Genomic DNA, 27,935 nt, shown 5'->3' on the forward strand with positions numbered 1-27,935 from the left:
CAGAATTTGACTTCCGGTTTTGCTTTCTAAGACAATGAGGGTCCAAATGGCTGGAATATGATGGGCCTCCGCTTTCTAGCTGTGTCTCAGGAGGTCATGGGGGGTGGGGACCAGCTGCCTTTAGTCCTCCCCACAGACTGGGTTTTGCTGAGCACGTGACCGACCCTGTGTTTCAGGATGCTGGTTTGCTAAGCATCATCACTGACCCTATCCACACGCCGATCACTCTCTTCTGGCCCTCGGACCAGGCCCTCAAAGCCCTATCCCCTGAGCAACAGGATTTCCTGTTCAACCAAGACAACAAGGACAAGCTGAAGGAGTACCTGAAGTTCCACGTGATCCGAGATGCCAAGGTATCAGTGTTATGTTCTTGCGCAGATGTGAGTGCAGGGACGCCCCAGGGGCGATGCAATCCAGGAACTGGGAAGTGGCCCCTGTCCCACTGTGTCCTCTGACCAACCCTCATTAACTGACCCCTGCAGTATACCACACCTCATTCTGTTTCTCCGACCTACCTGTGTCTTTCCAACTTTGACCAGTAGCCAAGAACAGCATGTCTGCCTTGTGCAGCAGATCAGCTTTACCGCCTCCATCATTCACACGGCGAAACGGCTGCTGACGGCAGTCCCCACGTGTCTCCAGATGGACCCTCTCCCAGTTCCGCAATTCCCAGGCAAAGGGCTGACTCATGCACCCGCAGGCAGCTAGCTGTTCATTGCTGCACCGGTCTACCGTGCTCCGGGGATGGAGACCTTGCAGGAACATGGCAGATCTCCCTAAAGCCCTGTCACTCTGGGTCCCTGACCAGGACCCGTGTTCCTCTCCAGGAGTGAATTTGTTCAATCCAAAAATGCCAAATATCCAAACTTTGGTTAGTTCATAGGATCTGTATTAGTTTCCTGGGGCTGCTGTAACAAACTGCCACAAACTGGGTGATTTGGAACAACAGAAATTGATTCTCTCAGAGTTCTGGAGGCTGGATGTCCGAAATTAATGCGCTGATAAAGTTGTTCCTCCTTGAGGCTCTAACGGACCATCTGCTCCACACAGCCCTCCTAGCTCCTGGCAGTGGCTGCGACCCTGGGCGCTCCTGGGCTTGTAGCCACGCCCCCAGCCTCTGCCTCTGTTGTCACAAGGCTGTCTTCCCCCTGAGTGTTTCTGCGTCTTTACAGGGCATTCTCTTCTCTCTCCTTCTTATATGGACACCAGTCACACTGGATTAAAGGCCCACTCTACTCTAGTGTGACTTCATCTTGGCCAATTATATCTGCAATGGTCTTATTTCTAAGTAGGATCCCATTCTAAAGTAGTGGGGTCAGGACTCTGACTTTGGGGTGGGGGACATAACTCCACCCGCAACAGCGCCATGTCCCCAACCCACTCACCCTGCCATTGGCTTCACACACCCAGGGGGCACCTTCCGTGGACTCCCAGGCACAGATGGGGGATGGAGGGGTGACTGAACCTCAGCCAGCTGTTGGAAACTCCCCGCAGAAAGAATTTCCAAGCTCCGAGCTCTGGAGATCCTGTAATGATTATTCTTTTAGACTCTCCCTGCTGTCATTTTAAAGCTGGAATTACTAGCACTCTTGGAAAAACTCATGTCTGAATGTGGTTTGTTGGCCCAGGTCCTTTGGGCCCTCCCTCAGCCCAGATTCGGGGTGTTCATATGGCATCCTCGCTGCCACAGGTTTTAGCAGCGGATCTCCCCAGACATGGTTCCCTGAAGACCCTGCAAGGCTCGGAGCTGAGTGTGCGGTGTGGAGCTGACAGTGACATCGTGAGTGCTGTCCTATGGGTGGGGGCTGGGGACACGCTGTCCGCATACCCCCCACTGCCCCCCTTTCAACATGTTCATTTTTTCCCATCGCTGACAGCGAGCTCTTTTCCCTCACGGCCTTGAGAGGTATTTCCCTGAAAGTAAGTAAGCCAGCATGGAAAACCTGACACACCCTGGCCCACCTATGCCCTGGGAGCAGGAATCAAGGAGCCTCCTCCCTTGCACGTGTGGAGAGCAGCTTTTAGAGTGAGTGAGTGAGTGAGTTATTGGTGGAGCATGTATTTTCCAGTGGGAGACACTTCCCTGAAGCAGGAAAGAACACTCATTCCTTCCCTTTCCTTCCTAGTCTTCCTGTGACCTCATCTCCAGTCTTAGTCAGAACCAGCTCCAGGCTATGGCCTCCTAAATCAGTCAACAGAGTGAAAATTTGCAATTTCCACCTGCCCTGGCTGGTTCCTGAACAATTTTACCTTCCTCTACTTCCCTACAATGAATGGATATGATAGGATAATAGTAGCTACATCCTATATCCTGCATATAATGGAAAACCCAAAATGATAGTGACTTAAATATATAAGGGTTTATCTCTCTCATAAAAGCAGTTGGGAAGTGGCCCATCCAGAGCTAGTATGATGGCTCAATGGGAGAGCTCCTTTTGTCTTTCGGCTCTTCACCACATTTCCAGCCTCAAAGTAACCTCAGGGTCCAATATGGCTGCTGGAGCTCCAGCCACCATGTCTACTTTCCAGGTAGTAAGAAAGAGAGATGGCAAAAGGGATGCAGCTCCCAGATAAGTTGATTCCCTTCAAGGAGCCTCCTGGGAAGGCCCATACAACATTCTGTTTACAACTGATGACTAGCCAAGAATCCCTTTGGTGTTTGGATGGGAATTGCATTGAATTTATAACTGAATATGAAGAATGTTAGCATATTTACATTCCAGCTTCTGGAAAGTTACCCCAGTGTCTTTACACTGGGGATCAGCTGTACTACCTACATAGACGAAACTGGATGCCTATCACAGAATTATCATAAGAATGCCCACTGCTCGCTCTGTGTGCTAATACAGCTTTCAGAGAATTTTGCAATGCTATTATTCAGTTTGATCTTTATAACAGCCCTGTGTAATGGAATTGTTAATCCTATGTACCTGGTAAGGAAAACTAAACCTCAGAGAATCCCGCTGACTAGCTCAGCCATACAGTGATGAGTAGCAGTGGGGGAATTTAATCAGTTTTCCAGTGTTCTTTCCACTGAATCGCACTGTGTCCATCGCATCATAGATGCTGCAATTTATCTTTTTTTCTTTTCAAGCAACTTTCTCAAAATATTTTGCTTCCTGTGGGGGAGGAATGTATCCATCAACTTTGCTGGGTGGCCCTTATGAGAAAAAGTGCTAGGATCGTTGCAGCATGAAATGAAGTAATGTATCTAAAGCACCATTTAGACAATGCCTAGTACATTTGAAGAAAAAGTTATTGTTTTCATTACAAAGGTAAAGCCCATCACTTGTAAAGCCCATCACCTGGGAAGAAAGTTGTGTCGAGCACTTTGCTGGGTGCTGGCACTAAATAAGAAAACTGGGTTACCGCACATGAAGTGGCCATATAACAAAGTTTATCCTGAACCACAGCCAGGTCACCCCTTCTCCACTCTGTCACCTTCCTGCCACTGTTTCTGCTCTGGCACAGACAGTGCTGCAGAGTGGGCAACCGTGTGGGCTCGGAGACCGACTACCTGGCATGAATGCCTGCACCATTGCTTCCTGCTCAGTGACCTTGGGCAAGTTATTTAACCTCTTGCTGCCTCAGTTTCCTTACCTGGAAATGGGAATACGAGCAATAGTAGCTACATCCTAGGGTTGTTGGGAGGAATAAAAGAATTTGCACAGGTAAAGCACATAGAACGGTCCTTGGCACATAACATGCGCTGAGCGTTTGAGGTATACAAATATACATCTCAGTTCTTTCTGAGTCTTGCAAGTGCTGGCTACATTATACAGCCTAGGAAGAAATCTAAGAAGGATTGTTGAGCCTCTCTCTCTCTCTCTCTCTCCCCGCAACCCCCCAGGGAGACCTCTTCCTGAACGGCCAAACCTGCAGAATTATACAACGGGAGCTCTTGTTTGACCTGGGCGTGGCCTATGGCATTGACTGCCTGCTGATTGACCCCACCCTAGGGGGACGCTGTGACATTTTTACCACATTCAACATCTCGGTGAGTCCTACACACACTTAACTCTTACTGTGGGGAGAGAACCTCGAGCCAAAGAACAGCCCTCATGATCCGGCACAGGCTCTGCTGTAAAACTGCTGGGGCCAGTCCCCCCTGGGCCTGGGACCCAAGAGGGCAGAGGCTAAAGGACAGCGTTCTTCAGATTCTCCATCAACAAGCATCTACCCAGCCCTGCGCGGGCCTCCCAAATGTTCATTTACCCACCCGCCCGCCCCTCCATTCCTTCCCTCGCCATTAAGGAAACATCGTTGGGTGCCAAACAGGGGCCTTGCCAGTCATTTTCAAATCCACCCATCCATTCAGCTCATTTACTCAACAAACATTTTTTGAGCTTCTGCTATATTAAACCACATGAAATTGCCATATTTAGCAGGCTGTGACTGCAAACATGGCAGTTTGACGTGGTTCAGTCGAATGCTTTATGCCACCCACACCTCCATGCACTTGCTCAGTCATTAACAACACTGAGGAACTTCTATTTTGGGCCCTGCAGTATACGAGGCATCTCACACTTACTCATCCACCCAGGACCATTTTCTGAGTTTGGCTCGATGCTCCTCTTGTCCCTACAGTAACCCAACAATAGAAGTAGATGTCCTCAACTCTAGTGCATGGATGTGGAAATTGAGTCTCAAAGAGGTGAGGTGCCTTACGTGGCCAAGTCTGTCACCAGTCGATTTTGGTATCTGGCAACGTGTAGGCGTTCATAAATATCCCAAATTATCAGGGTACCTGTCAGCCAGAGTCGGAGATGCAAACCCAGTTGTCCTTTCTGTTGTGGAGGTGGTGGCCTTCCGAACTTCCAAAGTGTATTCACACACATTGTTTCAGTTCATCAGTTTTCTTCACCAATCCCCTAAAGATGAAATAGCATCAAGAATTATCATCCCTGTTCTGTAGATCAGAAACCTAGGGATCCAAGAATGTGACTGGCCAGAAGCACCCCAGCGGGTCTGTGATGGTCCCAACCCCTGTGTCCACGGTCCCCACTGTACACCACGTGCCTGTGTGAGGCTGCCCCGGCCCACCTCGGCCGAGCAGGGGACTTTCCACCTCTGAGAGCTAAACAAGGAGCTGAGGTCCAAGGCAGAATGCTTGGACCTTGAGCATTCTCCACGGCAAAGTTGCCGTGTGTTTGCTTTTATAGTATTGGTCACAGCCAGAATCTTAATCAAGATTAAGTTCTTAGTCAACTCATCGAGACATTCGCCAGGGGCATTTCCTTGTGTTTCCCAATATTCTTGATTTTTAAGTGGTTTTGTTTTTTTTCTTGACTACTAGGGGGAATGTGGGAGCTGTTCCTATACGCCCAGCTGTCCCAGGTGGACGAAACCAAAGGTAATTATGAATGCAGGGATGACACTTATAGGGCAGTAGGTCCGTTTCATTATCAGACCCCAGTCTTCTGGCAGGCGTGTGCATGCGTCGCGTAACTATAATTTAGGCCATATTTTTCAACAATCAGGCCAATAGGTGAGAGATGAACATTCTTTTTTTTTAACATTTTTAAAAGACTTTATTTATTTATTTTTAGAGAGAGGGGAAGGGAGGGAAAAAAAGAGGGAGAGAAATATCTGTGTGCGATCAGTTGCTTCTTAAATGCCCCTAACTGGGGACCTGACCTGCAACCTGGGCGTGTGCCCCGACTGGGTATTGAACCACCAACCTTTTGGCTCGCAAGCAAGCACTCAATCCACTGAGCCACAACAGCTGGGGTAAGAGATGAGCATTCTTAACCCAGGTGACCTATCAACCCACTACCTGGCTTCTAGAAAATGTCAAGAAAAGTCATGGAAGTGTAGACTTAGAAGGGACTTCTAATATTATTATAATATTATAACATTATAACAACAAAAATAACAGCTGGATTTGGCTAGCTGCTATTCAGGTCCCTATTCCTCATTATAATATTCATAAGAAGCTATTTTCATCTCCACTTACGAAAAATATGCGTGTCAGAGAGGGTAAGCAACCAGCCAAGATCACACAGCTTGTAGGAGCAAAGCTAGCAGTGGAGTCCAGAAAGCAACGTAGACGTAATGGTTCAGCCAATGAGATTTGGAGTTTGTAGATACAGGGTCATATTTCAGTGGGTAGTCTTTGGCAAATCACATAATCTGTACATTTTTGCCTCTGTAGAATAGAGCTAATAACTATGCAGTGTATGGGTATTAGGAAAAGTAGGTTTTAAAATGTGGGCACAGAGCTTGCCACATACTAAGTGGTCATTAAATATTGGTTTTATTACTGATTCCAAAGCCAAGTTCTTTCTATTCTACTAGGAAAACCTCTAAAAAAAAAAACACCCCTGCAAAACAAATTGTAACTCCTACCTTCCCTTCCGACGTCTTTTGCCTGATAGAAAGACCCCTCCCATGATGGAAACCTACCTGACTATGCCCCACCCTCTCACCGGGCAACCACAGTCTTTGCAAACACCCTAAGGGCCTTAAGACTGGAAAGAAGTCTTTCTAGGTCTTCACCCTCCCCCTTCATTTGCCTCTCTAAAGCTCCAAGGAAAGAATTCCTTGTAAAGACCAGGGAGTCCCATTTTCCACTGGGGCACTACCAGATCCCCTCCTCCTGGGAGCAAGCTAGAGCCCCAGAGCCCAACTTCAGGCTTCGGAAGGCAGAAGGATGCTTCATTCTCTTCCTTTAGGGCATGAAGCAGAGGTGTCAATACAACCAGTCCTTCAAGAATAAGGTGGAAGGCTGCCGGCAGCAGTGTGCCCTGGTGATACAGCTGCCCAGGTGCTGCAAGGGCTACTTCGGGAAAGACTGCCAGGGTGAGGGCGCCGCTTCTCACCGTGAGATTCCGAATGGGTTGCATGATCACTATGCAGCATCCGGAAGTTTTGAAAGTGCTGAAATGATAAAGTGTGTGTTTTGGGGAGGGGGCGGGGCACATCCTCTAAATGATGCCGCTAAGATCCCAAAGCAATCATTCTGAGTAGCTGTGTGGCTTTTCTTTGACTTTTTTCTTTTGTGCTATTTTGTTTTTGAGAGAGTCTACTCAACTCTGTGCATGGACTGTGATCGTGCAGCAGGCTTTTGTGCTCACCACTATAGCATAAGACACTCCCCCTGTATGGCGCTGCAAACACCAGATTTCATTTGTTACTCTAGTCCGTGACAGGATAAGCACGCAAATTTAAATGCATCTAATAGAATTCTACCCTGGCGCAGTGCCATACTAATATGATATGTGTGAGCCATTATTTATGGAACACCCCCCTGTTGTTGGGTATATAGCATTGCCCCACCCCCCATCACCTCACCAAGAAATGGAGGCCCATCCTGAAACCCCTGTGTCGAGGTACAACTCCTGGCCAGTAACACATCAACAACAGCAGCATAACAAAGGTCATGACACTTTCCATTGGCCATGCACTGTTTCAAGTAAGCACACTACTTGGGTGCTACTACTTCCCATATATATGATTATACTTTACCTCGAAACGACCCCTAAGAAGCAGATTATGCTGTTATCCCCATTTTACAAAGGACAAAATGGAGGCACAGAGAGGATAAGAAACAAGCCCAAGGTCCCACAGTGCGCTTGTTTGTAGAAGCCGGGGTTTTAACTACCAGGCATTCTGTGTTTATTCTGGTTCAGCTGAGAAGATTCTGGCCTGGGGGTCCCTGCAATCACCCACTCTCCACTCTCCATCACTAAAGTGTGGACAGTCACAAAATTCAGTATCATCCCTTATAGTTGTTCGGCACTTTATATTTTAAATTGTTCTCAGTTATACTACCTCGTGTGACCCTCATGTCACAATGTGGTATAGGACATTATATCATCATCGTTATCATCATCATCATCACCATCATCATCTAGAGCTAAGAGAACTGAAGCTCAGAGTGAGTTTATTATTCAGCCCAGATCTACTCAAGCCAGGGCCCCTGACCCCCAAATGCAGTGCACAGTTCAAGGTATCACCCTGCCAAACCAGGACCCCATCAGTTGCATTTAAGTTCATGTCCCATAAACATGGAGACACTTATGTGGGTATGTCTCCAGGGCCACCCTCCCTCTGAGCTAATGGAGGTCAAAACCCACAGCTGAGGATGGGTCAGCAGCGCATTTACACATGCTGGGGAGACTGCTGAGTCCCTGCTATCTCATCTCTTGCAGCCTGCCCTGGAGGACCGGATGCCCCGTGTAATAACCGGGGTGTCTGCCTTGACCAGTACTCAGCCACCGGAGAGTGTAAATGCAACGCCGGCTTCAACGGGACGGCGTGTGAGCTGTGCTGGCCGGGGAGATTCGGGCCCAACTGTCAGCGTAGGTGGCACCTCCGCCCCTGTGTTCCGCCTGCTGTTCAGCTGCGTGCTCCCTGTCCTGTACCACACTGTCCTGCTGACCTGACGCCATCCTTCTTCCCCCCTCTCCCCAGCACCCATCCCCCACCCCCTCTACCAGCCCTTACATGCTTCTTCCCTCCTTGGATGTATTCCCAGTTCCATCCGCTGAAAGAGCTTCACCTGTAAGAAGTGAAGCTCACACCCCTGCAGCCTCCCAGGCAAGCGGCATTCATTCATTCAGTTATTTGACCAGCATACATCACTCAGTCCTCACTAATATCGATAGCTACTAGTTTATGGAGGGCCTACTATGTGCCAGGGAGATATGTTTTACCATTTAATTCTCACCATAGCACCTTGGGATCTGTACTGTTATTCCCACTTAGCAGATGAGGAAACGGAGACACAAAGAGTCTCAGCGACTTGCTCAAGTGCCAGGAGTGGTTCTAAGATGCGAGGTTACAGTGGTGTAGGAGGGGACAAAATCCCAGCTCTCAGAGAGTGTGCATTCCAAGGGAGGAAACAGACAAAAACTGCAGAAACAAAACTAGTTGTAAAGGTGTAAATAAAAAGAAGCAGGTACAGGGAATGGTGGAAGAGAGGTGAGCAAGGGCAAAGGCCCTGAAGCAGGAGCAGGCTCGGCACGAAACAAACAGCAGAGAGGCCAGGGTGGCTGAGCACAGTGAGCAAAGAAGGGAGGAAGGAATGAAGCCTGAAGGGTGCCGGGGGCCAAATCACACGGAAGCTTCTCGAGCAGAGAAAGAACTGCAGCATCTATTCTGAGTGCAATGGGCGGCCAGCGGAGGGTTATGAATGGAGAAGCGTCCTGTGCAGATTAGAAGGGATCTGCCTCCTCCAGCTGCCCTGTGGAGAGAGAATGCACTGCAGAGAGCAAGTACAGAGGCAGGGTCACCTCCAGGGAAGCTAATGCCACAATCTCCGTGAGAGCTGGTGCTGCCTTGGGCTACGGTGGTAGTGCTGGGGGTGGCGAGAAGTGGAAGAGGTGGTACGTATCTTGCAGATTTTACTGTTAAATAGGTTTCTCTGTTAGGAGGCCCCAGATAATGTTCTCTCCCTTATCTATATCTATAGATAATAGGAGAGGGAGAGAGCACTCACCGTATCTATCATTATGTGTTCAATAGTCAGTTACTCCTAGACTGTAAGCTCCATGGAACCAGGACCTTATGTCTTATATTTTCCAGTGTCACCTCATGGACACCTAGCAGTGTCTGCCGCAGGATAGCCACTGAATAAGTGATCTTTTGAATGTGTGGATGGGTGAGTGAATGAATGAATGAATAACAGTGGCATAAGGAGGGTACCTCCCACATTGGCAACACAGCCAACAGGTGTAAGCTCGTTGGTTGGATTTCAAACTCGAATCACTGATTACTGATCACTCTGCAATTTGCTTTACAGCCTGTGGCTGCTCGGACCATGGACAGTGTGATGAGGGGATCACGGGCTCCGGGCAGTGCCTCTGTGAAGCAGGGTGGACCGGCCGCTTCTGTGACACCCAGACAGGTCTGTCATGGGAGTGGGCAGCAGCACGGGGCTGCAGTGGACCCTGCCGAGAGCTTCCAACTGAGGTTGGGTCTGAGCAACACCTGGACAAGAAAAAAGACAAAACAGGTGTTCCCTTTCCCATGTGGAAAAGATGGCATGGCCATGCAGCCCAGGCCTCAGGAGGAGTGGCGACTTGAAGGAAAAGTAGATGACCATATATAATTCAATGATTGCACCCTCAGGTGTGCAATCATGGAAGGACCTCCCTCAGGCACAGAATGCAGGATGGGGCAGGAATGGCCCCTTGGGATCATGGTCCTGGGCCCAGAGGCTGGCTGGTTCCTTAGAAAAGGCACAGTCTGGAATCCCGGATCTGACCCCCGACTCTGCTCCTAACCAGACAAATGGCCCCACATAACCCACCTGCTCTGAGTTTTGATGTGCTCATCCTTGAAAAGAAGTGTGTGTTATACATTTTGCAGTGGGAAGATGGTTGTGAGGGTTGCAGGTCATGGTTTGAAGTGCCTGGCGTATGTGGGCCCTTACAAACCGTGGCTGCCATTATCATATCCCCATTGTCATAGTCATCGCTGTCTGGATACTTACTGAGCAGTCATTTTTCTGAGGCCTCCCCCGGGCCAAAGTCCTATGGCTGGCAGAAGGTCTGAGACGTAAAGGTTGAGCTGTCTAATGTGAACCACTGTTATTTCATCCTCCCTGGGGTCCCAAGGGCAGACGAGGCTCCTCTGCTGGGCTTCGGCAACCTGAAGTTCCAGAATTCCAACAATGCCCTTAATTCAGTTCCTCCTCCTCCCTCCTCCTGCCCCCTAACCCCTGACTGCCTCATGGCTTCACGTGGCCTACTGATGCCGCAGCCCCATCCCTGAAGCTCCAGACCTCTCCCTCCATGGAATTTCTCCTCCAATTTAACCATCTCCATCCGGAACCCCATGCATGCCCTTAGGACCAGAGAAGTAATCTGCCAAATTCACCTCTATTAGCAAACTTGGAAGTTTTCATTGGTTGCCCCCCAAAATAACATATTTGCATTTTAATCTGATTAACATTGCAGACATAATGTCTTAATATAAAGGAGTGATTCCAGAATCTCTGGGTCTCCGGGCTAGAAGGAACCTTAGCAAACCACCGTGCCTTCCCGCTAGGCAGGGACCCGTTTGAAACACAGCGGCAAGCCAGAGAGAGAGTCTTGGGGAGACGCATTCGGTGGGTCTCAACTCTTCTCACCGTGACTCAAGATGAATGGTGACCTTTTTCTTTGTAGTGTTGCCCCCTGTGTGCACACCTCCTTGTTCTGCTAATGCTACCTGCAAGGAGAACAACACGTGTGAGTGCAACCTGAATTACGAAGGCGACGGAATGACGTGCACAGGTGGGTGCCCTTTGCGCATGTGTGAAGCAGCGGCGCGATGCGGAAGCAGAGCGGGACTCGGTCGCAGCGCCTGGGCCGCATCCCGGCTGTTCTACCTCCCGCCTGGGCCCCCTGGCCATACCTACCCTCTATGCGACTCAGTTTCCTTAATGGGTTTGCTTATGCCTGAGGTCATGATCTGAAATTGTTTTGCAAACTGCGATACGCTTTATTTTATAGTGTTTGTCTAACTGTATGAGTAATCCAGCCTTCCTTCAAATGACTCGGAAGACACACTCCAATGTAGAAAAGAAGAGTTAAGCCTACACATACTCTCACCACTCAGTGAGAACCACTCTGAACATTGCAATGTCTGTCTTCAGTAGTTAGGATGTGGGTTCAGCCACACAGAGACCCAGAGGAACAGTGGCATTAATAACACTGATATTTAGTATTTAGATGCTCATTTTTATCTCACATAACAATTTGAATGGACGCATGCAGGGCTAACATGGGGTGTCGCTGTGAAAGGTCATCAGGGAGCCCAGGCCCCTTCTATCTTGTTGCTCTGCCTTCTGTCTTGTTGCTCTATCTCGGCTCATGCAGTTGCCTGGCCCGAGATGGCCACCACCACAAGCACCTCCCAGGAGAGGAGGCAGATTTCAGGACACACCTAGTAGTTGCTAAAATCCTGCCTGCTTCCATCTATTGGCTGGGCCCTCACTATCTGTCACTTCCAGCCTTGGGAAATGTAGTCTTTTATTGGGCAACCATGAGCCCAGCTAAAAATCTACTATTATGAAGGAAACAGTAGCTGCCAGGGGAAAATTGCCAGTCTTGGCCACAAGTACTTTGCTTTTTCATGAATAATTTATTCACAGAGATATAAACTTTCTTTACAAATCTTGCTATACCTGCTCTTTTGTAATCTGCCACAAGGTGGTCTAGAAGTGGCACAAGTCCCCCTACAATGGCAACAAAGTCCCAGGTCTGCCTTTCTACCCTGCCATCCTTAGGGTGAGGCCTTGTGTCCTAATGTCCCCTCATGTGGCCGCAAGTGGCCACAAGAACTCTAGGCAAAAAGGCAGGTGAGAGAAAGCAAATGGCTTTCTAGTTATTCCCAGGGCGAGAGCTAATCTATTACTGGGTTGACATTTTGGGGGGTTATGAACACAAAGGTCCTAAGAGGCAGCACAGCACATTGGGGATGGCATGGGCTTTGGAGTCAAACCAGTCTGGGTTTAAATCCCAGCTCTGCCTCATTCTCGCTTGGCAAGTGTCAATTTGTTTGTCCGCAGAAAGGGGCACAACATCAACCTCACAGGTGTTCCATACTGTGCCAACTCCGCACACACATATACACGCATAACTGTCCTGACATGAAAAACCCAAACTCACACAGGAAAGTGCTACCAAGGTAGAGCCTAGAAGTATGTGAAAGGGGCAGAGGTGGACAGATGTCATCAGGCCTGGTCTATGAGGGTACTAACCACAGAATATTAGGTTCACAAACACGAGCACAGAGGCCATGGTGCAAAGGGAGACAAGGTGCCAACCTGTTGGGGCCCATTTACTACCCCCAGGGCCACTGGTCCTGGCCCCGGGGCGACCCATGCCCCAATCTGAAGCCCCAGATACACAGACAGTGGCTCATGCAGCCCTCCCTCCCCTGCTCTTGCAGTGGTAGATTTCTGCAAACAGAACAACGGAGGGTGCACCAAGGTCGCCAAGTGCTCCCAGAAGGGCACAAAGGTCTCTTGCAGCTGCCCAAAGGGCTACAAGGGGGACGGCCACAGCTGCTCAGAGATAGACCCCTGTGCGGATGGCCTCAACGGTGGATGTCATGAGCATGCCACCTGCAAGATGACTGGCCCGGTGAGTCTCTCTTCCCTGAGGAACCATGAGATCAGCTCCATGTGCTTCACTCAGCCTGGCTTCTCCACTCTGCTTCCCACCCGGCCTCCTGCTAAACTTTCTTCCCACCTCAGTCTAGTTCTTGGTAAGTCAGCGTGCCAAGTGCAAGGTGGCATCCTCAGCCACAAAAGGACGTTAGTGGAAAAACCGGTGAGGTCCACATGAAGTCTATTGTTTAGTTCATAGTAAGGGACCAGCACTACTCTCTTAGCTTTGACACATGTATTAAGGTGATGTAAGATATTAGCATTAGGGGAATGGGTGGAGAGCATTTGGGAGGGACTGTGTCTGCTGTCTTTGCAGCTTTTCTCTAAATCTAAAATTATTCAAACTGAAAATTTCACTATAACCAAAAGAGTTGGTTAAGTGGCAGGGAAAGTGCAGCAGGTCTGGGCACCCTTGAGTCCTTTTAGAATGGGATCAGCACCCGGCGCCCTGTGTAACGGGTGGGAAGAGAAAACGGTGGGAGATAATGTCCCCTGAGGTTATAAATGTGAACTTAGAGTCAGACAGCCTTCAAGTCTTAGCTCCAGGACTGACATGCTGTGTGGCCTGGGGCTGGCTACCTAATCTCCCGGAGCCTCAGTTTCCTCATTTGCAAAGTGGGCCTAATAATAAGGCAGATCTCATAGGATTGTTGTGGGGATTAAGTGAGATCATTCATTGATTCCACAAATGGTCACCAAGCACCTACTATGTGCTGTTGCTGGGGCCAGAGATGTCACAATATAAAGCTTGTATGCAAGCAGAGGGAGGGGCGATGCTCGGTGCAGAAACGAACACAGAAGGTACTTTCAGAGAGCACCAAGAGGCAGGAAGAACCTAAATCAGCCAATGCGCAAGAAGGGACTGGGGGGGGGACTTCTTATTTCAGGGGGTTAGGGAGGCTCTCTCTGGGCAAGCGACATTTGAGCTGAGATGCAAAGCATGGCACTTCCTCATGATCCTGCACGAGCACGTGACATGGCATTTACTCCATTTCCCGCTGGACAGGAGAGGCATACGTTCTTGATCCTTCTGAACATCTCCTCCGCTGGAGGGTGGCCCGCAGAGCTCTGGGGGGGCCCTGGGGTCCTAGACAAGGGGCTCCTTCACCTTCTCCATTCTCCCCGCAGGGCAAGAAGAAGTGCGAATGTAAGAGCCACTACATAGGAGACGGGGTGAGCTGCGAGCCAGAGCAGCTGCCCGTGGACCGCTGCCTCCAGGACAACGGGCAGTGCCACGCAGACGCCAGCTGTGCCGACCTCCACTTCCAGGGTCAGTGGGCCAGGGGCTCTGGCCCCAAAGCTTCAGGCAAAAGAAAAAAAAAAATTTAACTTTAAAAAAGTAAAAATTTTAATTTCATTAAGTTTTACAGTTTAATTAAAGTGGGTTTTTTTTTTTCAATAATAAATTGGAAGCCAAACAGCCCATGCTGTCTGGTGCCCAGGAGGCAGCGGCTCCCGCAGCAGCTCCTACAGCAGAGGCGCGAGTGGGCTCAGCACTGGACCCTGAGCCGTGAGAACCAGACGGGAGCCCGAAGGCCCTCTATCACGAATCTCCTGATACCTGCTTTCTTCAAACTAATTAGTAACCCCTGCCACCCTTCATTGTATTTGAATCTAAAGAGCACAGTTTAGGGTTTAAACAACAAAGAGGAAGCGCTGACCACATGCAGGAGCAATTTCTTTGCAGTTATTTTGATAGGAGCACAATGACTGGCTTGGGCCTCACTTACTTCCAAGGATGATTTGAACGGTTTATAATAAACCAACGAGTATAAGAAAAGTAAGAGATACCGAGGAACAGCTGATAAGGCATCTTGAAACCTGATGGAGGGAAAGCATTAAGGACCCACTAGACAAATATACGATTCCACATACATAGACTCGGTAGCTGGTCTTCCTCCTTGAAAGTCCTTCAAAGCTCTTTGCCGGAAGCACTGACCTGGGCGATTCCTCTCCTTCCCTATCTAGATACCACTGTTGGAGTGTTCCATCTCCGCTCCCCGCTGGGCCGGTATAAGCTGACCTTTGACAAAGCCCAAGAGGCCTGTGCCAATGAAGCTGCAGCCATGGCAACCTACAACCAGCTCTCCTATGCTCAGAAGGTGGGTCCCCAATCAGTGAGCACCACGCAGGGAGGAGCTACAGGCTCTTCTTAACACGAGGACACCTACACTGTTGCCTTCTTGTAGGGGAGTGCAGGAAGCTCCTGGAGCTATAATCACAATTTGTCACATCCATTGGGTCTCTACCAAGTGTCAGACACTGTGAGGGGTGGTTTGTTGACATTACTGTCATCTTTACAATATCCCTGGATGTATAGATGGGACGACTAAGGCCCTAAAAGGTTAAATATTGTGTCCAATGTCACCTAGCCAAGAAGTGGCAGATCCAGTATTCAAATGTAGCCCTGACTCCCAAAGTCTGTTCTCAGCCACAACATTCAACTGCCAAGGCAGGAGCACAGCCTGGGAGTGCATGCATCACAGCTGGAGACCAGAAAAAAACGATAACCACAAGCCTGGGGTCTCTCTGAACCCACAAAGCATTTGAGTTTCTCTGGAATAGCTGGACTTCTCCATGTCTGGAAGGGCTGAGAAATGGGTAAATGGGGGTAGCCCCAGCTCTCAGCCACAGCCCAGTAAGAAGTAGAGCTCTGGCCAGAGCTACTTTCTTGGCCTCAAAAACCAGAAGCCCTGCCCATTAGGAAAGGCCAGCACCTTGGAGTTACCCAGTGACTGTTCGCTGGGAGTGGAGGAAGTGACCGCCTACATAGATAATTTAAGGGCTCTTCCTCCAGCCTCCATCACCACCAAATCTCTCCACCTTTACTCAGACCTGACATTTTTTTTATCAAGGAACAAACCTTTGATGCCAGGATCCAGCATCTTGGAGGGTCTGAACTTCTGCTCTCCTGCTTTCTGGTTGTGTGGCCTTGATCAAGCCACTGAAACCTCTGTCCTACTTGGCATGGCTGTATAGAGACTAAAAGTGATATGACACAGTGGCCCGTGTGCAGTAGGACCTCAATTTTGAAGATTAAGAGCTCTGGAGTAGACTGCCTGGGTCTGAATCTCAGCTCTGCTACTTGCTGGCTGTGTGACTTGGAACAAGTTACTTAACTCCTCTTTGCCTCCGTTTTCTCATTTATCTGATAGGGACTTTTTTTTTAAGTTCCTATCTGAAAGGATTAATGCGAGGGATAAAGGTGTTGACAGGTGAAAAGCCCTTGCAACAGAACCTGGCCCAGAGGAAGCTCTCAGTGTACATGATGATGATGATGATGATGGTGTTCATTATGGTGATGATGAAGGTGGGAATGGTGTTGGTGATAATGGTAAGAATGATGATAATAATGGTGATGGTGAGATGATGATGGTAGTGATGATCAGTTAGAGTTCTGCCAGTCCACAAGCAGAAGAATTTACACCCAGCGGGAAATGGCTGAGAGCAAATCCTTTCTCAAGAGCAGAGAGAAGAGAAATAAGTGTGAAGGACTCAGGTACCTACAAGAAAGAGAGGGCACCACTTTCATCCATCCATTGGTTCGAACAACAAAAATGTAATGAGCACCTGCTATGTTACAGGCAGAGAGCCACAATAAGAAAAATGAGCCATAACCCCTGACTCCGTAGAGCTTATAGTCTGATGGGAGAACAGACATTAACCAAAGGACTCCACAACAGATAGGAAGTTGCAGCTGACCCGTGGCCACATCTGTGTCCCTACAGGCCAACTACCACCTCTGTTCAGCAGGCTGGATTGAGAGCGGGCGGGTTGCCTACCCCGTAGCCTATGCCTCCCAGAACTGTGGCTCTGGCATTGTTGGGATAGTCGACTACGGACCAAGAAACAAGAGTGAAATGTGGGATGTCTTCTGCTACCGGGTGAAAGGTAATTATCCCAGCTACACTTCAGACTCCAGGCCACACAGCTGCTGAGCCATGCTCAGCCTGGCCAGCCAACCTCCAAGGGTGAGGTTGGCATCCGGGGCCTCTGTCCCACTGGAATGGGACCCCACCTGCTCCTGCCTTCCAGATGTGAACTGCACCTGCAAGAAGGGCTACGTGGGAGATGGCTTCTCATGCAGCGGGAATCTGTTGCAGGTCCTGATGTCCTTCCCCTCGCTCACAAACTTCCTGACGGTATGCACCGTGTCTGCTCATTTTCACCTCAGGGAAGGAGGGGTTGTCTCAAAGCAGGTCTTAGAGAGGTGAGTCCTTGAAAGAAGGCAGAGGCTCCAGTCAAGGTTGAGAGCATGGGTACTGGGGCACATTGCCTGAATTTGGAGCTGGAGCTTGCCCCTTGTTGCAGCACCTTAAAGTTACTTTCTTCTCTGGGCCTCAGCTTTCTCATCTACAAAATGGGGATGATGATAGCACCGACTTCACAGAATCGTTGTGATGATTAAATGAGTCAATATTTGTAAAGCAGTTGGACCTGAGGCCAGCATGCAGGAAGGGCCATATTGGTGTTAGCAATACCATCTCTGTTTGCATCGAGAGCATCGGGAGAGGCTGATCTGCAGGTCTCAGATGCTCTTTTGTCATCACAGACGGGGGGGGGGGGGGGGACACAGGGCGCTAAGCCTGCCTGGTGATCACCCAATGAGCCAGATTATCAACATGGTGTCCGCTTGTATTTTGCACTGCACTTAAAGTCACTTCGGTCGTCCACAGGTTATGTCTAATGAAGAGAAAGCCCCAACTGGAGGAGGGTTTGAGGTTGACTGATCAAAGATGTAGCTAATAATGATAACAATAAGGAGAAGACTAACATTTCCTGAGCATTTATTTTGCACTGGGCCCCTGCAGAGCACTCTTCACTCAATTCACAGAATGTGAGCTCTGTGAGGGGAGGATTTTCTCTCTGCCTCATGGCTTACATGTATTAGCTGCTCAATAAATCCTTGTTAGGAATACATCTTCATGAAGCTTTATGAGGTCACTTCTATTTATTTCCATTTTGTAGATAAAGAAACCGAAGTTTAGGAAGGTCATGGACACAGCCAAGGAGAGTAGACTAGGCATAAATATAAGGCTTGCAGGATCAGGGCAGAAGTTAGTCCAAGGACCCCAGAGTGGTGAATCTTTGTCCACAGACCAAAGGTAGCCATCTAACTGATCTAAAAATCAAAGTTACCATAATTACTCTGAAGATAATAACCCAAACCCACATTGCTGCTGTGTGGGAGCTTATGACAGCATTTCAGAGAAAAGACAGTGTCAGAGTAAATCCCACTGGCTGTGTGCCCTTGAGCAAGTTCATTAACCTCACTGGGCATTAGCAGTCCTGTCTGCACGATGACTGGGTTGAGCTGGGCAGTGTGATTTCTCATAATCTGTTCAGTGAGTATTTACTGAGCACTTACTATGTGCTTGAGCTATATTAATGAACACAAACAAAATAAACAAATGGAATAAACAGGTGCATAGTGTTGAATGCTAGAAGGTGGTATGGGGGAAAGGTAGGGTGGGGGGAAGGGGCATCCATTTTGCATAGAGTGATGAGGGAAGGCCTTAGTGAGCAGGTGACATTCGAGATGTGCAGATTTGAAGAAGATCGTTCAGGGAAGAAGGAAGAAGGCTAAGCAAAGGACAAAAGGCAGGAGTGGGCCAGACAAGTTGGAGCAACAGCAAGGACACCAGTGCGGCTGGAGCAGAGTGAGCAAGAGTGGGGACAGCTGGGTACGGGGTCAGAGGAGCTACCGTGTCCAGCTTTGGGCCTCGTGGGTCATTATAAGGGCTCTGACTTTCTCTGAGTGAAGGTGGGGCCAGGGCAGGGTTTTGACAACAGGAGACTCAAGGTGTGACTGAACGTTTCAAAGGACTGGGCAGGTGGCCGCACTGAGAACGCTCTGTGACGCAGCTGTGATTTAGGACCAGAGGGTTCACTGAGGAAAGGGAAAGTGCTCCTGAAACTCCGCCAGGGTCCAGCCGGAGGAAACAGCATGATGTTCTCCAGGTCCACAAGAGAAAGACAAATACCACGTGATTTCACTCATACGTGGCATCTAATGAACAAACTGAACTAACAAGCAAAATAGAAACAGACCCATAGATGGAGAGCAGATGACAGCACTGGGGGAGGGGGGTGGATGGAAGCAGGAGAAGGGATAAGCTGGATAAATAGTCATGGGAAAAAATAAAATCAAAAAGAGAAACAGCAGGCTAGTGGCCACTGAGTTGGGGCTACTAGCATCAGGGATATTCCCAAACAGGTGATGGGGTCCTGACTCCAGCCACCCCCATCCCTGCACACCACTGGACCATCTGATCTCTCCCCTTCCCTCCCCAGGAAACGCTGGCCTACTCCAACAGCTCAGCCAGGGGCCGGACATTTCTGAACCTCCTGACGGACCTGTCGGTCCGCGGCACCCTCTTTGTGCCCCAAAACAGCGAGCTGGGAGAAGATGAGGTGAGTCGGGTCCCTGGTATCTGTGCTGTGAACTAATTCTCCTACCCAGTGTCAGTGACCCATCACCACAACGAGGCCATGTCACCAATCACCCCCAAACTCAGCAGCTGCACGTTTATTTAGCTCTCCCATCTGCAGGTCAGTGGGCAGTTCTTCTGGTCTCGGCCAGGCCTGCTCGTGTGCCTGAGATGGGCTGGCTCTAGGCTGATCTAGGCTGGCTAGTCTGGGGCTCTGCTCCTCAGGGCTCTCACCCTCCAGCAGGCAAGCCGGGGCATGTTGTCATGGCGACGGCAGGATGTGGTGAGAGTAAACCCAGTTCTGCTAGCATTTTTCAAACCCCTGTCTGGTCACATTTGCTAAGATACCACTGGCCCAATCAAGTGACACAGATGAGCCCAAAGCCAGGGTGGGAGACCCTCAGAGTTACTTGGCAGAGGGCAAGGACACAGGAAGGGGTAGAGAATGAGAGCCATTGATGCAACCAATCCGCCACCCCAAACGTCATCATCACACATGGCACACAGAGGGGTTGGCAACGTGTACTCAGCCCTCTCCCAGATGGCTGTCCTGCGGGCTCTGACAGCCCTGGGCCCTTCTCAGCCCCCAGGGCCAAGTGGAACAACACCTCTGCCCATTTGATACCCGCTCAAGACCCACTCTTCCCAGGACACCACTGGGAAGCCCTGCTTCGATCATAAGGCTGACTCTCAGTGCCACATCCGGGGACCTAGCTGGAGGGGGACCTCTGGCAGAGCCCAGACAGCCCAGAGCCTGAGATCAACCTGCCCTTCCCTGCTTACCGCAGGAGGCAGATGATCCACGACCATGAGAAGTGATGGTTTTTTTCTATGTCATCCTTATCATTAGAAAGAAAAACTATTGCTTGGCCTTTAAAGGCCATTCTTGTGTTGCTTCTTTCCTCTTAGAAGCTGTCTGGGCGGGACATCGAGCACCACTTCACCAATGTCAACATCTTCTTTTACAACGACCTCGTCAACGGCACCATGCTGCGAACGAGGCTGGGAAGCCATCTGCTCATCACCTCCAGCCAGAACCAGAGCCAACTGGTATGAAAAGTCCTCTGGGCTTATTAGAAGGACTGGAGATAATGCATGCAAAGCTCCTAGCATACAGTAGGTGCTTATAGATGGCAGCTATTCTAACGGGAAAGTATACTGTAAACGTGCAGCGAGGGGATGGTATTCGCTGCACACCACACTGACTGTGAGACCCCTCCACCCACTGGGAAATGAGCCGTTGGTGACCTCCAGCCTCAGCAGCCGGTAACGGGGAACTACAGATGCAACCATTTGAAAGCTGTCTGGTCACCGCCTTTGTTTCTGTCAGTTTGCCAGCCTATCCCCGGTGTTAACTTGTGAGCCTTGCAGTCAAGCAACCCTGCAATGAAAACTACTTCTGCCACTTGCTAGTTTTAGGAACTTACGACAAGCCATCAACTTCTCTGCATCCCAATCTCCTCCTCTGAAAAGGGGGATGACGGGATGTGTTGATGATGTCGATGATGATGGTGGTGGTGGTGGTATTAATGGTTATGTTGCTGGTGGCGCTTATTTTGCTGCTGATGGTGGTGCTGGCGGTGGTAGTGATGACCATGACAACCATGATGTCAGATCACAGCATAGAGTATGCTTTGGCCGGGACTCGGTGACTCAAGGCCTGTGATGTGTGAGAATAGTGCCTGGCATGTAGCAAATGTTAACAAGTGTTTTTTAATTTTTACCTAATAAAAGACTTCTAGTTGTTGAAGGTCAGTAGTTTAGACCTGTGCTTCTCACACTTTAACAGGCATTGAAATCACCTGCAGGTGTGTTAAAATGCGGGTTGTGATTCAGCAGGTGGAGTGTGGGGCCTCGGGTTCTGCATGTCCAGTGACCTCTCAGGGGGCCACCCTCACCACAAGCCAGTGGATCACACTTTGATCAGCTAGGGATTCGGTCCCTTAAAACCTACTCTTCTCCAGCGTGGTGTGAGGTTCAGAGCAATGGATCTGGAAGCAAGAGGCAAGGGGCTTGCCGCTTCCTACCTGGGTGATCTTGGGCAAACCGTTTTCCTCTTGAACCCTCACCTATCAGCAAGTGGGCTGCACAGGTGACCCCTTAGGTTCTCCGCAGCTCTTGGATCAAGCTGGTTGCACAGGGGCCACTAATGTGCTCTGGGCTGAGTCCTGCCGGGGAGCAGAGTCCTGGGCTGCCCATTGGTGAACACAGGCCTGGAACCCAGGCTCCGAGATCTCAGGCAAAATGAACAATTTCCCTCCGTAGGAAGGAAGGGCCACCACATGGGGAGAAAGAGCCAGGTGACCGCCAATCTCCGTCAGCCCCCTTCTCATTTCCCTAGGGGACCAGGTTTGTTGATGGAAGAGCCATTCTGCAGTGGGACATCTTTGCTTCCAATGGGATCATTCATGTCATTTCCGGGCCTTTAAAAGCACCGCCTGCCCCAATGGTGAGTATCCAGGGCTCCTGGAGGGGGGCCAGAAAGAGCCCAGTGTCCACTCTCCAAAGGGGAAACTCGTGCTGGAAGCCCTGCACACGACTCCCCTGGAGACTGGGAGAGTCTCCCCGAGTCATGGCAGCTGGCCTCAGGGACACCTGGCCCTGGTTCCGCCCAGCCCAATACCTGCGTATTCCCAACGCAACACCTGGCACCTTTAATATTTGTCAAATGAAAGGGACAGGGTGGGCCAATGGAAAAACCACTGGAAGGAAGTGGAAAATTCCTGAGCCCCTCCACTTCATAGCTGTGTGCTCGTGGACAAGCCCCACAACATCTCTGAGCCCCATTGTTCTTGCCTGCAAAGTGAGGGTCCTTATGCCTTCCTCCCTGGGTTCTGGGGAGGACTATGAGTTAATGCAAAATAGCTAGGACAGTCCCTGGCACATAGTCCATGCTCTGTAAGAGCTGGGTGGTTGATGTTAGCATCCTAACCTTGTTCCAAAGTGTGAGGGAGGGGAGCGCAGCGGGACGCCGGGAAGTTCCACAGCAGCGCGTGTAGTTAAGCTCAGCAGCTCCATAGCCAAGCTGGCTTCAAAGCCCAGCTCTACCACTCACTGGTTGTTATGATACTGGGCAAGTGCTTAACCCGGCTGTGCCTCAGTTTCCCCATGTAAAATGGAAATGATAATGATCGTCCCTATTTCTTTGGGCTACCATATATTTAAATGGATTATTTCATGCAAGGGAGTAGTAGAACAGGCTCTGGCAGTAGTAAGGGGAGATACATGTTACCTATTTGATCATTAGTTTTATTCCAACTTGCTCCAAGATGCCCAGGCCAGCAAGAAGGGGATGGGCTCTAGAAAGCACACCACCCCCTCCCCTCTCTGTGTTCAGACTGCAGCCCACACCGGCTTGGGAACGGGGATATTCTTCGCCATCCTGCTGGTCATCGGAGCCATCGCTCTGGGTGCATATTCTTACTTCCGACTGAACCGGAGAACAATTGGCTTCCAGCATTTTGAGGTAGGAAAGAGAAACCACAGGAACATGGTGATGGGGGTCCTCTCCACAACCCAGCCCCTGGCCCTGGGCTACGTCAGCTGACTGGCGGCTTCCAAGAGCACGCCCAGCAGCGGGTGCTTGGCACACACCTCCTGCCTCCACAGTGGGGTCTCTGCCCCTAAGAGCAGCGGCAGTGGCAGCCTGGAACCCCTCTTTCTGGCTGAGACAGAGTTTGCTCAGGAGGGTGGTGGGGCCGCCAATAGCATGGATCCTCCAGCCTCTCTGCCAGGGGTCTGGCCTGGAAGCAAATTCCCCAGGGCCAGGAGGTGTGCTCATCTTGGGGGATTCACGAGACAGACGCCTACCATGACGGGCTTGGGCTTCAAGGCTGAGTGTAAGGTGGGGGACAGGGTCAGGGACCTGCACTGTGGGGCCTCCTGGGGCAGCTGTGAAATGCATTTTGCCCTATTTGAACTGTTGAGCCCACGTCTAGGTCAGTGGGCGTTGGCTGACCGTGGAGTGACCCTGGGACCAGGTTCGGCAGCCACACAGTGGCTGAGCACCCTCCCTTATGAGCTTCCCACCCCTCCCTGGCCTCTCCTCTCTGCTGGCTGCCTCCTCCTGACACACCCAGCAAAGACTGAGCAGAGCCCCCAAGCAGTCCACTTCCTGCTGGCACAGGGGTGTCAAACTCATTTTCACCGGGCGGGGTGGGGGGGCAGGGGTGTCACATCAGCCTCACAGTTGACTTCAAAGGGCTGAATGTAATTTGAGGACTGTATACTTGTAAATACTCCTTAACAGTTAAGCAAGAGCTCAGCGCTGCCGCCAGGTAGAAACAAGGTGCTAGACCAGATAAAACAAGGTGGAGGGCCGGATTCAGCCCACGGGCATTGTGTTTGCCACCTGTGTTCTAGCGGATAACCTGCCTAAGTGTAAATGCCAGGGGCAAAGCTCAAAGAAAAAAAAAAAAACACGATTTAAACACAGGTGTACACACTTGGTGAATTCTTTGAAATTAAGCTCAAGGGCTGGCAAAACCACTCTGGGGCGATGAAAGTCAGAAGAGCAATTATGCTGGGTGGGATTGCACACTGGGGGGTGGGGGTGGAAGTGCCCGATATGCTGATTTGGGTGGTGGTCACACCTGGGTGGACATACTAAGAAACCACTGAGCTAAACACTTAAGATTGGTGTATGTCCCTCTGTGTAAATCAGATCTCTATTAAAGTACTATAACGGAGGTGGAGGTAGGGGCGGGGCTTGCTTTACCCGCATGCTGGGAAGGAGAAGTTCCCGCCCGGGGACATCCTGCCTCTCAGCCCTGGTGCTGGTCTTTCCAAACAGTCAGAAGAGGATATTGATGTCACAGCGCTCGGCAAGCAGCCGCCCGAGAGTATCTCGAACCCCCTGTATGAGAGCAGGACCTCGGCTCCCCCAGAGCCTTCCTACGACCCCTTCCTGGTGAGTTTGCATTATTTATCTAGGAACAGGTTCCCCTGGGGCACAGGGGAGCGATGTCTTTCAGCAACCCTCCGTGGAAAGCTTCACACCGAGAAAAGCTCACGCCTAGGACGCATCCGGGGCAACAAGCCCACACGCCGGTGTGGCGCACACGCCAGTGTGGCAAGCAGAGGGAAGCCATGTGGTTGGTCTGTGCTCCTGGGTTCCTCTGGGTGGGAGGCAGAAGCCCCAGTAGTTGGAAGCAGGGGAGACCAGAGGTTGCCCCACGCCAACCTCATGATCAGGTGACATGTCACCAGGAGAAGGAATGAGCTAAATTCTGCTGCAAATATTTGTGAGGTTGCTGCTGGGAAATAGGACACAAAGCCTTTGAAATGTATGTTTCCTTGGTTATATGTTAAACTTATATTTACATGGCCTGTTGTCAGAGCAGCTCCCAGCCTTTGAAGCTGCGTACCGTTGGTGAGGTCTTTCATATCCAGGGGAGCGCGCTCTGCCCTGGTTTTCCAGAAGAGGACCGTTTGTTTCTGGAGTTGGTGATCCTTGAGCTTAGATGGGGCTTCCGCTGACTTCAACCTGGGGGGACCCCATGGCAGGGTACCCCAGGCACACTGAATGTGGAAAGTACACCCTGCTTGTATCCCTGGGTCTGGACTGAGAAGCTAGGGATAAAAATTTAATTCTTCCTTTTATATAAACACAAGAGAAGAAGCTGGCAGCTGACGGCCTCACTCAGGTCTCAGGAAATACTTGGCTTGTGTGCGACTAGAACCTTCCTGCAATAGTAACCAAGCCCAGAGAGTTGCTGTAATTGTTTCTTGCGCAGATATATGCCATCCCTCTCCCCAAAGACTCTATTATGGTTGCTGAATTTTTGTAAGCTGCATTGAAACATTACAAAAGTATTTTATTGCACCATTTTAAACTCGTATAGTGCCATAGATGTCACTTGTCGGCAGCGAGCCAAACATGCATACCTGTGGCTCCGCATGCCCGTGGCGCTGTGGTTGTGACAGATTGGAAAGTAACTATGTCATAAATCCTATTTTATTTTTTAACCAGACCCATGTGAGCATTTCTAGTCTAAACTGCAAGGGTAAGCTCAGCTAGATTGCATGTATTAATATTTTATTTCTGCAAGCATGGCGCTGAAATCAGCTTCACTTAAACAGCAGAGGAAAAGCCACCCATCCTGCTCACCACGCTCCGTGCCTTCTCAGCCAAGGGCTCCGTCAGCACTGTGCATTAGATGCACCTGAGGCAGGTGAGAGAGTATCCTAGATGCAGGATTCATCTAGACCTTCTGAGGAGCCCAGGTGGCAAAAAAGGTTCCAGTAAGTGGAATCCTATGCCAAGGGCGCCATCCCAAAAGAGACGTGCTAGAATCTCATACCTTTTGTATCTGGAGCCAACTCAGACACCTCAAACACGTGCTTTATGCTAATAAACCAAGTTTCAGTGCTCTGTCAGAGAGAAAGCCAGTGGGAAGCTTCGGCAGCAGACTCGGGAGTAGCGTTTATGACTGACTCTCTCAGATGCCCAAGGGCCACCCCTGGCTGAAGATGCATTTTCAACCTAAAAGGAGTCTTATGGTAATCATAGGAATAGCCACCATTTGTGGGGTGCTTACACCTTTCTTAATGTAGTATCTGATTCAATCCTCACACCTATTACAACTTTTTATAGGTGAGGGCACTACAGCTGAGTTTAATCTGTCCAGGGCACACAAGCTTCCAACAGCAGCAGCTGACGCCAGAGCGGGGCCCCTAACCATCAGACCATCCTGCCTCCCAACACGAGGCGTGTGTGTTCCCACCACGTGTGTGCACGGGCTCTTGGAGGAGAGTCGTATTTTAGGCTCCAAAGGAGGGAAGCGTTTTCCCTTTCAGAGACCCTGGCTGGGTCTGGAAAGTAAACTGGCAAAGACAGATTTGTGGGAGAAAAGCATATCATCATTTTGTTGAGTGTTTACATGTAAATGAGAGGCTTCCCAAGAGAATGAAGACCCAAAGAAGTGACCAGAGCAGGAAGCTTTTATGCCTTTTAAATAAAGAAACAATATGTTTGTGAAGAATTGGTAAGACAAGGAGGTTTGGGCCCGGGTAGTACCTGGTGAAGGACCTAACTAGGGAGACAAGGGCGGTTGAACAAGGCTGGTTTGTGCAGGTTTTCTGGCCCCACATTCCTCAGCTCTGGTGGTAAGGGTGTCTTCTTCCCTCCTGGGTCAGAAGGAGGGGACCTTCACATGGGAGTTTTATGACCTGTGTTGGGGACAGTAGGGGAGGAGGTCAGAATAACCTCCCTACTTCTGCCATATTTTAAATAATTCTTTCAGCTTAAGACATTGAATATGCCAAGGTGTCCTATTTGGGGGTAGCATGTCCTGAGCCCCATCTGAGTCTCAGACGCATGGCCAAAGGAGATGCTCAGCCTGGGAAGGTCCTGGGCCCTCCAGCGTGTTCACAGACCTCTCTTCCCTAGGACTCCCCCGGAGACCAGCAGCTGGAGAGCAGTGACCCCCTGGGGGCGCTGTGAGGGCCCAGCCTCACCCGCTGCCTGGGCTCCGGCAGCCTCCTCCTTGCAGAGGCCATCAACTGTGAATCCTCGGGGGACCGGAAGGTCCTTTAGCCTGATGAAGTCTATGAAGCACTCACGCCGTACCTCATCTCTTCGCTCCATCTGGGGGACTGTTTTGTTTCTGTGGGTGAGGGAGGGACCCTGTGAGATCCACCCACCAACCCAGGGGACTTCTCCCTCCTCTGACCTTCCGCTGTCCTTCCTGTGTGCCCTTAGATGCTCTCCCTACCTTCTATACCCAGCTCGATAGTAACTGTGCCCTTGTCTTACTTGCCTGTTAGATTGTAAGCTCCCAAAGGCAGGCACCCGCCTCATTCATCTTGTATCTCAGCCCTTAGCACGGTGTCTGGCCCAGGCAATGTGCTCAATAAATGTTTATGGAACAGAAATAAAGCCTATGGAACAAATCTAGTGTTTTGGGAAATAAACAAAAATGCTCTTTGCCACTGAAGGAGTCAAGCTTCGAAGGTAAAATCCACTTCCTGGTCCTAACTCGGGTCTTTTCGGCAGCCAACCTCTGCCTCTCGACTCTTTTCTTAATTCCATTTTGTCTGTGTGTGTGTTAAGAAGACACAATAAACCACAATGACACCACTCCCTAACCACTAGGATGGCTGCAAGCAGACAGACAGACAGACAATGATGAATGCCGCGAGGGTGTGGATGGACCGCAGCCCTCATCCCCTGCTGGGGGGCTGTCCTGCCCAAACAGGGTGCCACACTGCAGAAAGTTTGGCGGTTCCTCTGAAAGTTAAACACAGAGATACCATATGAGCCAGAAACTTCACTCCAAGGTATATATATACCCATGAGAGACAAAAACATGTCCATATACATATAAAGTGTTCAGAATAGCATTATTCCCAATAGTGCAAAAAATAGAGGCAATGCAAATGCCCATCAGCTGATGGACAAC

At 50.0% G+C, this 27,935-nt stretch overlaps 1 protein-coding gene across 1 annotated transcript in view; it reads left to right on the forward strand.

The window, feature by feature from the left end:
• STAB2 (stabilin 2) overlaps positions 1-27,412 on the forward strand; it is a 126,730-nt gene extending 99,318 nt beyond the window's left edge. Inside the window, exons 51-69 of the mRNA XM_036019503.1 lie at positions 177-353; positions 1,691-1,780; positions 3,851-3,997; positions 5,297-5,353; positions 6,675-6,801; positions 8,154-8,303; positions 9,746-9,850; positions 11,115-11,222; positions 12,883-13,076; positions 14,231-14,372; positions 15,071-15,204; positions 16,831-16,993; positions 17,138-17,244; positions 19,397-19,516; positions 20,443-20,583; positions 21,875-21,982; positions 22,871-22,999; positions 24,326-24,442; positions 26,924-27,412. Of these exons, the coding sequence (XP_035875396.1) occupies positions 177-353; positions 1,691-1,780; positions 3,851-3,997; positions 5,297-5,353; positions 6,675-6,801; positions 8,154-8,303; positions 9,746-9,850; positions 11,115-11,222; positions 12,883-13,076; positions 14,231-14,372; positions 15,071-15,204; positions 16,831-16,993; positions 17,138-17,244; positions 19,397-19,516; positions 20,443-20,583; positions 21,875-21,982; positions 22,871-22,999; positions 24,326-24,442; positions 26,924-26,977 (2,370 nt within the window). The 3' untranslated portion in view covers positions 26,978-27,412. The remainder of the gene's footprint in view (positions 1-176; positions 354-1,690; positions 1,781-3,850; positions 3,998-5,296; positions 5,354-6,674; positions 6,802-8,153; positions 8,304-9,745; positions 9,851-11,114; positions 11,223-12,882; positions 13,077-14,230; positions 14,373-15,070; positions 15,205-16,830; positions 16,994-17,137; positions 17,245-19,396; positions 19,517-20,442; positions 20,584-21,874; positions 21,983-22,870; positions 23,000-24,325; positions 24,443-26,923) is intronic.
• Positions 27,413-27,935: the final 523 nt, after the last annotated feature.

This window comes from Phyllostomus discolor, chromosome 2, assembly GCF_004126475.2.
Source record: "Phyllostomus discolor isolate MPI-MPIP mPhyDis1 chromosome 2, mPhyDis1.pri.v3, whole genome shotgun sequence".
Lineage (NCBI taxonomy): Eukaryota > Metazoa > Chordata > Mammalia > Chiroptera > Phyllostomidae > Phyllostomus > Phyllostomus discolor.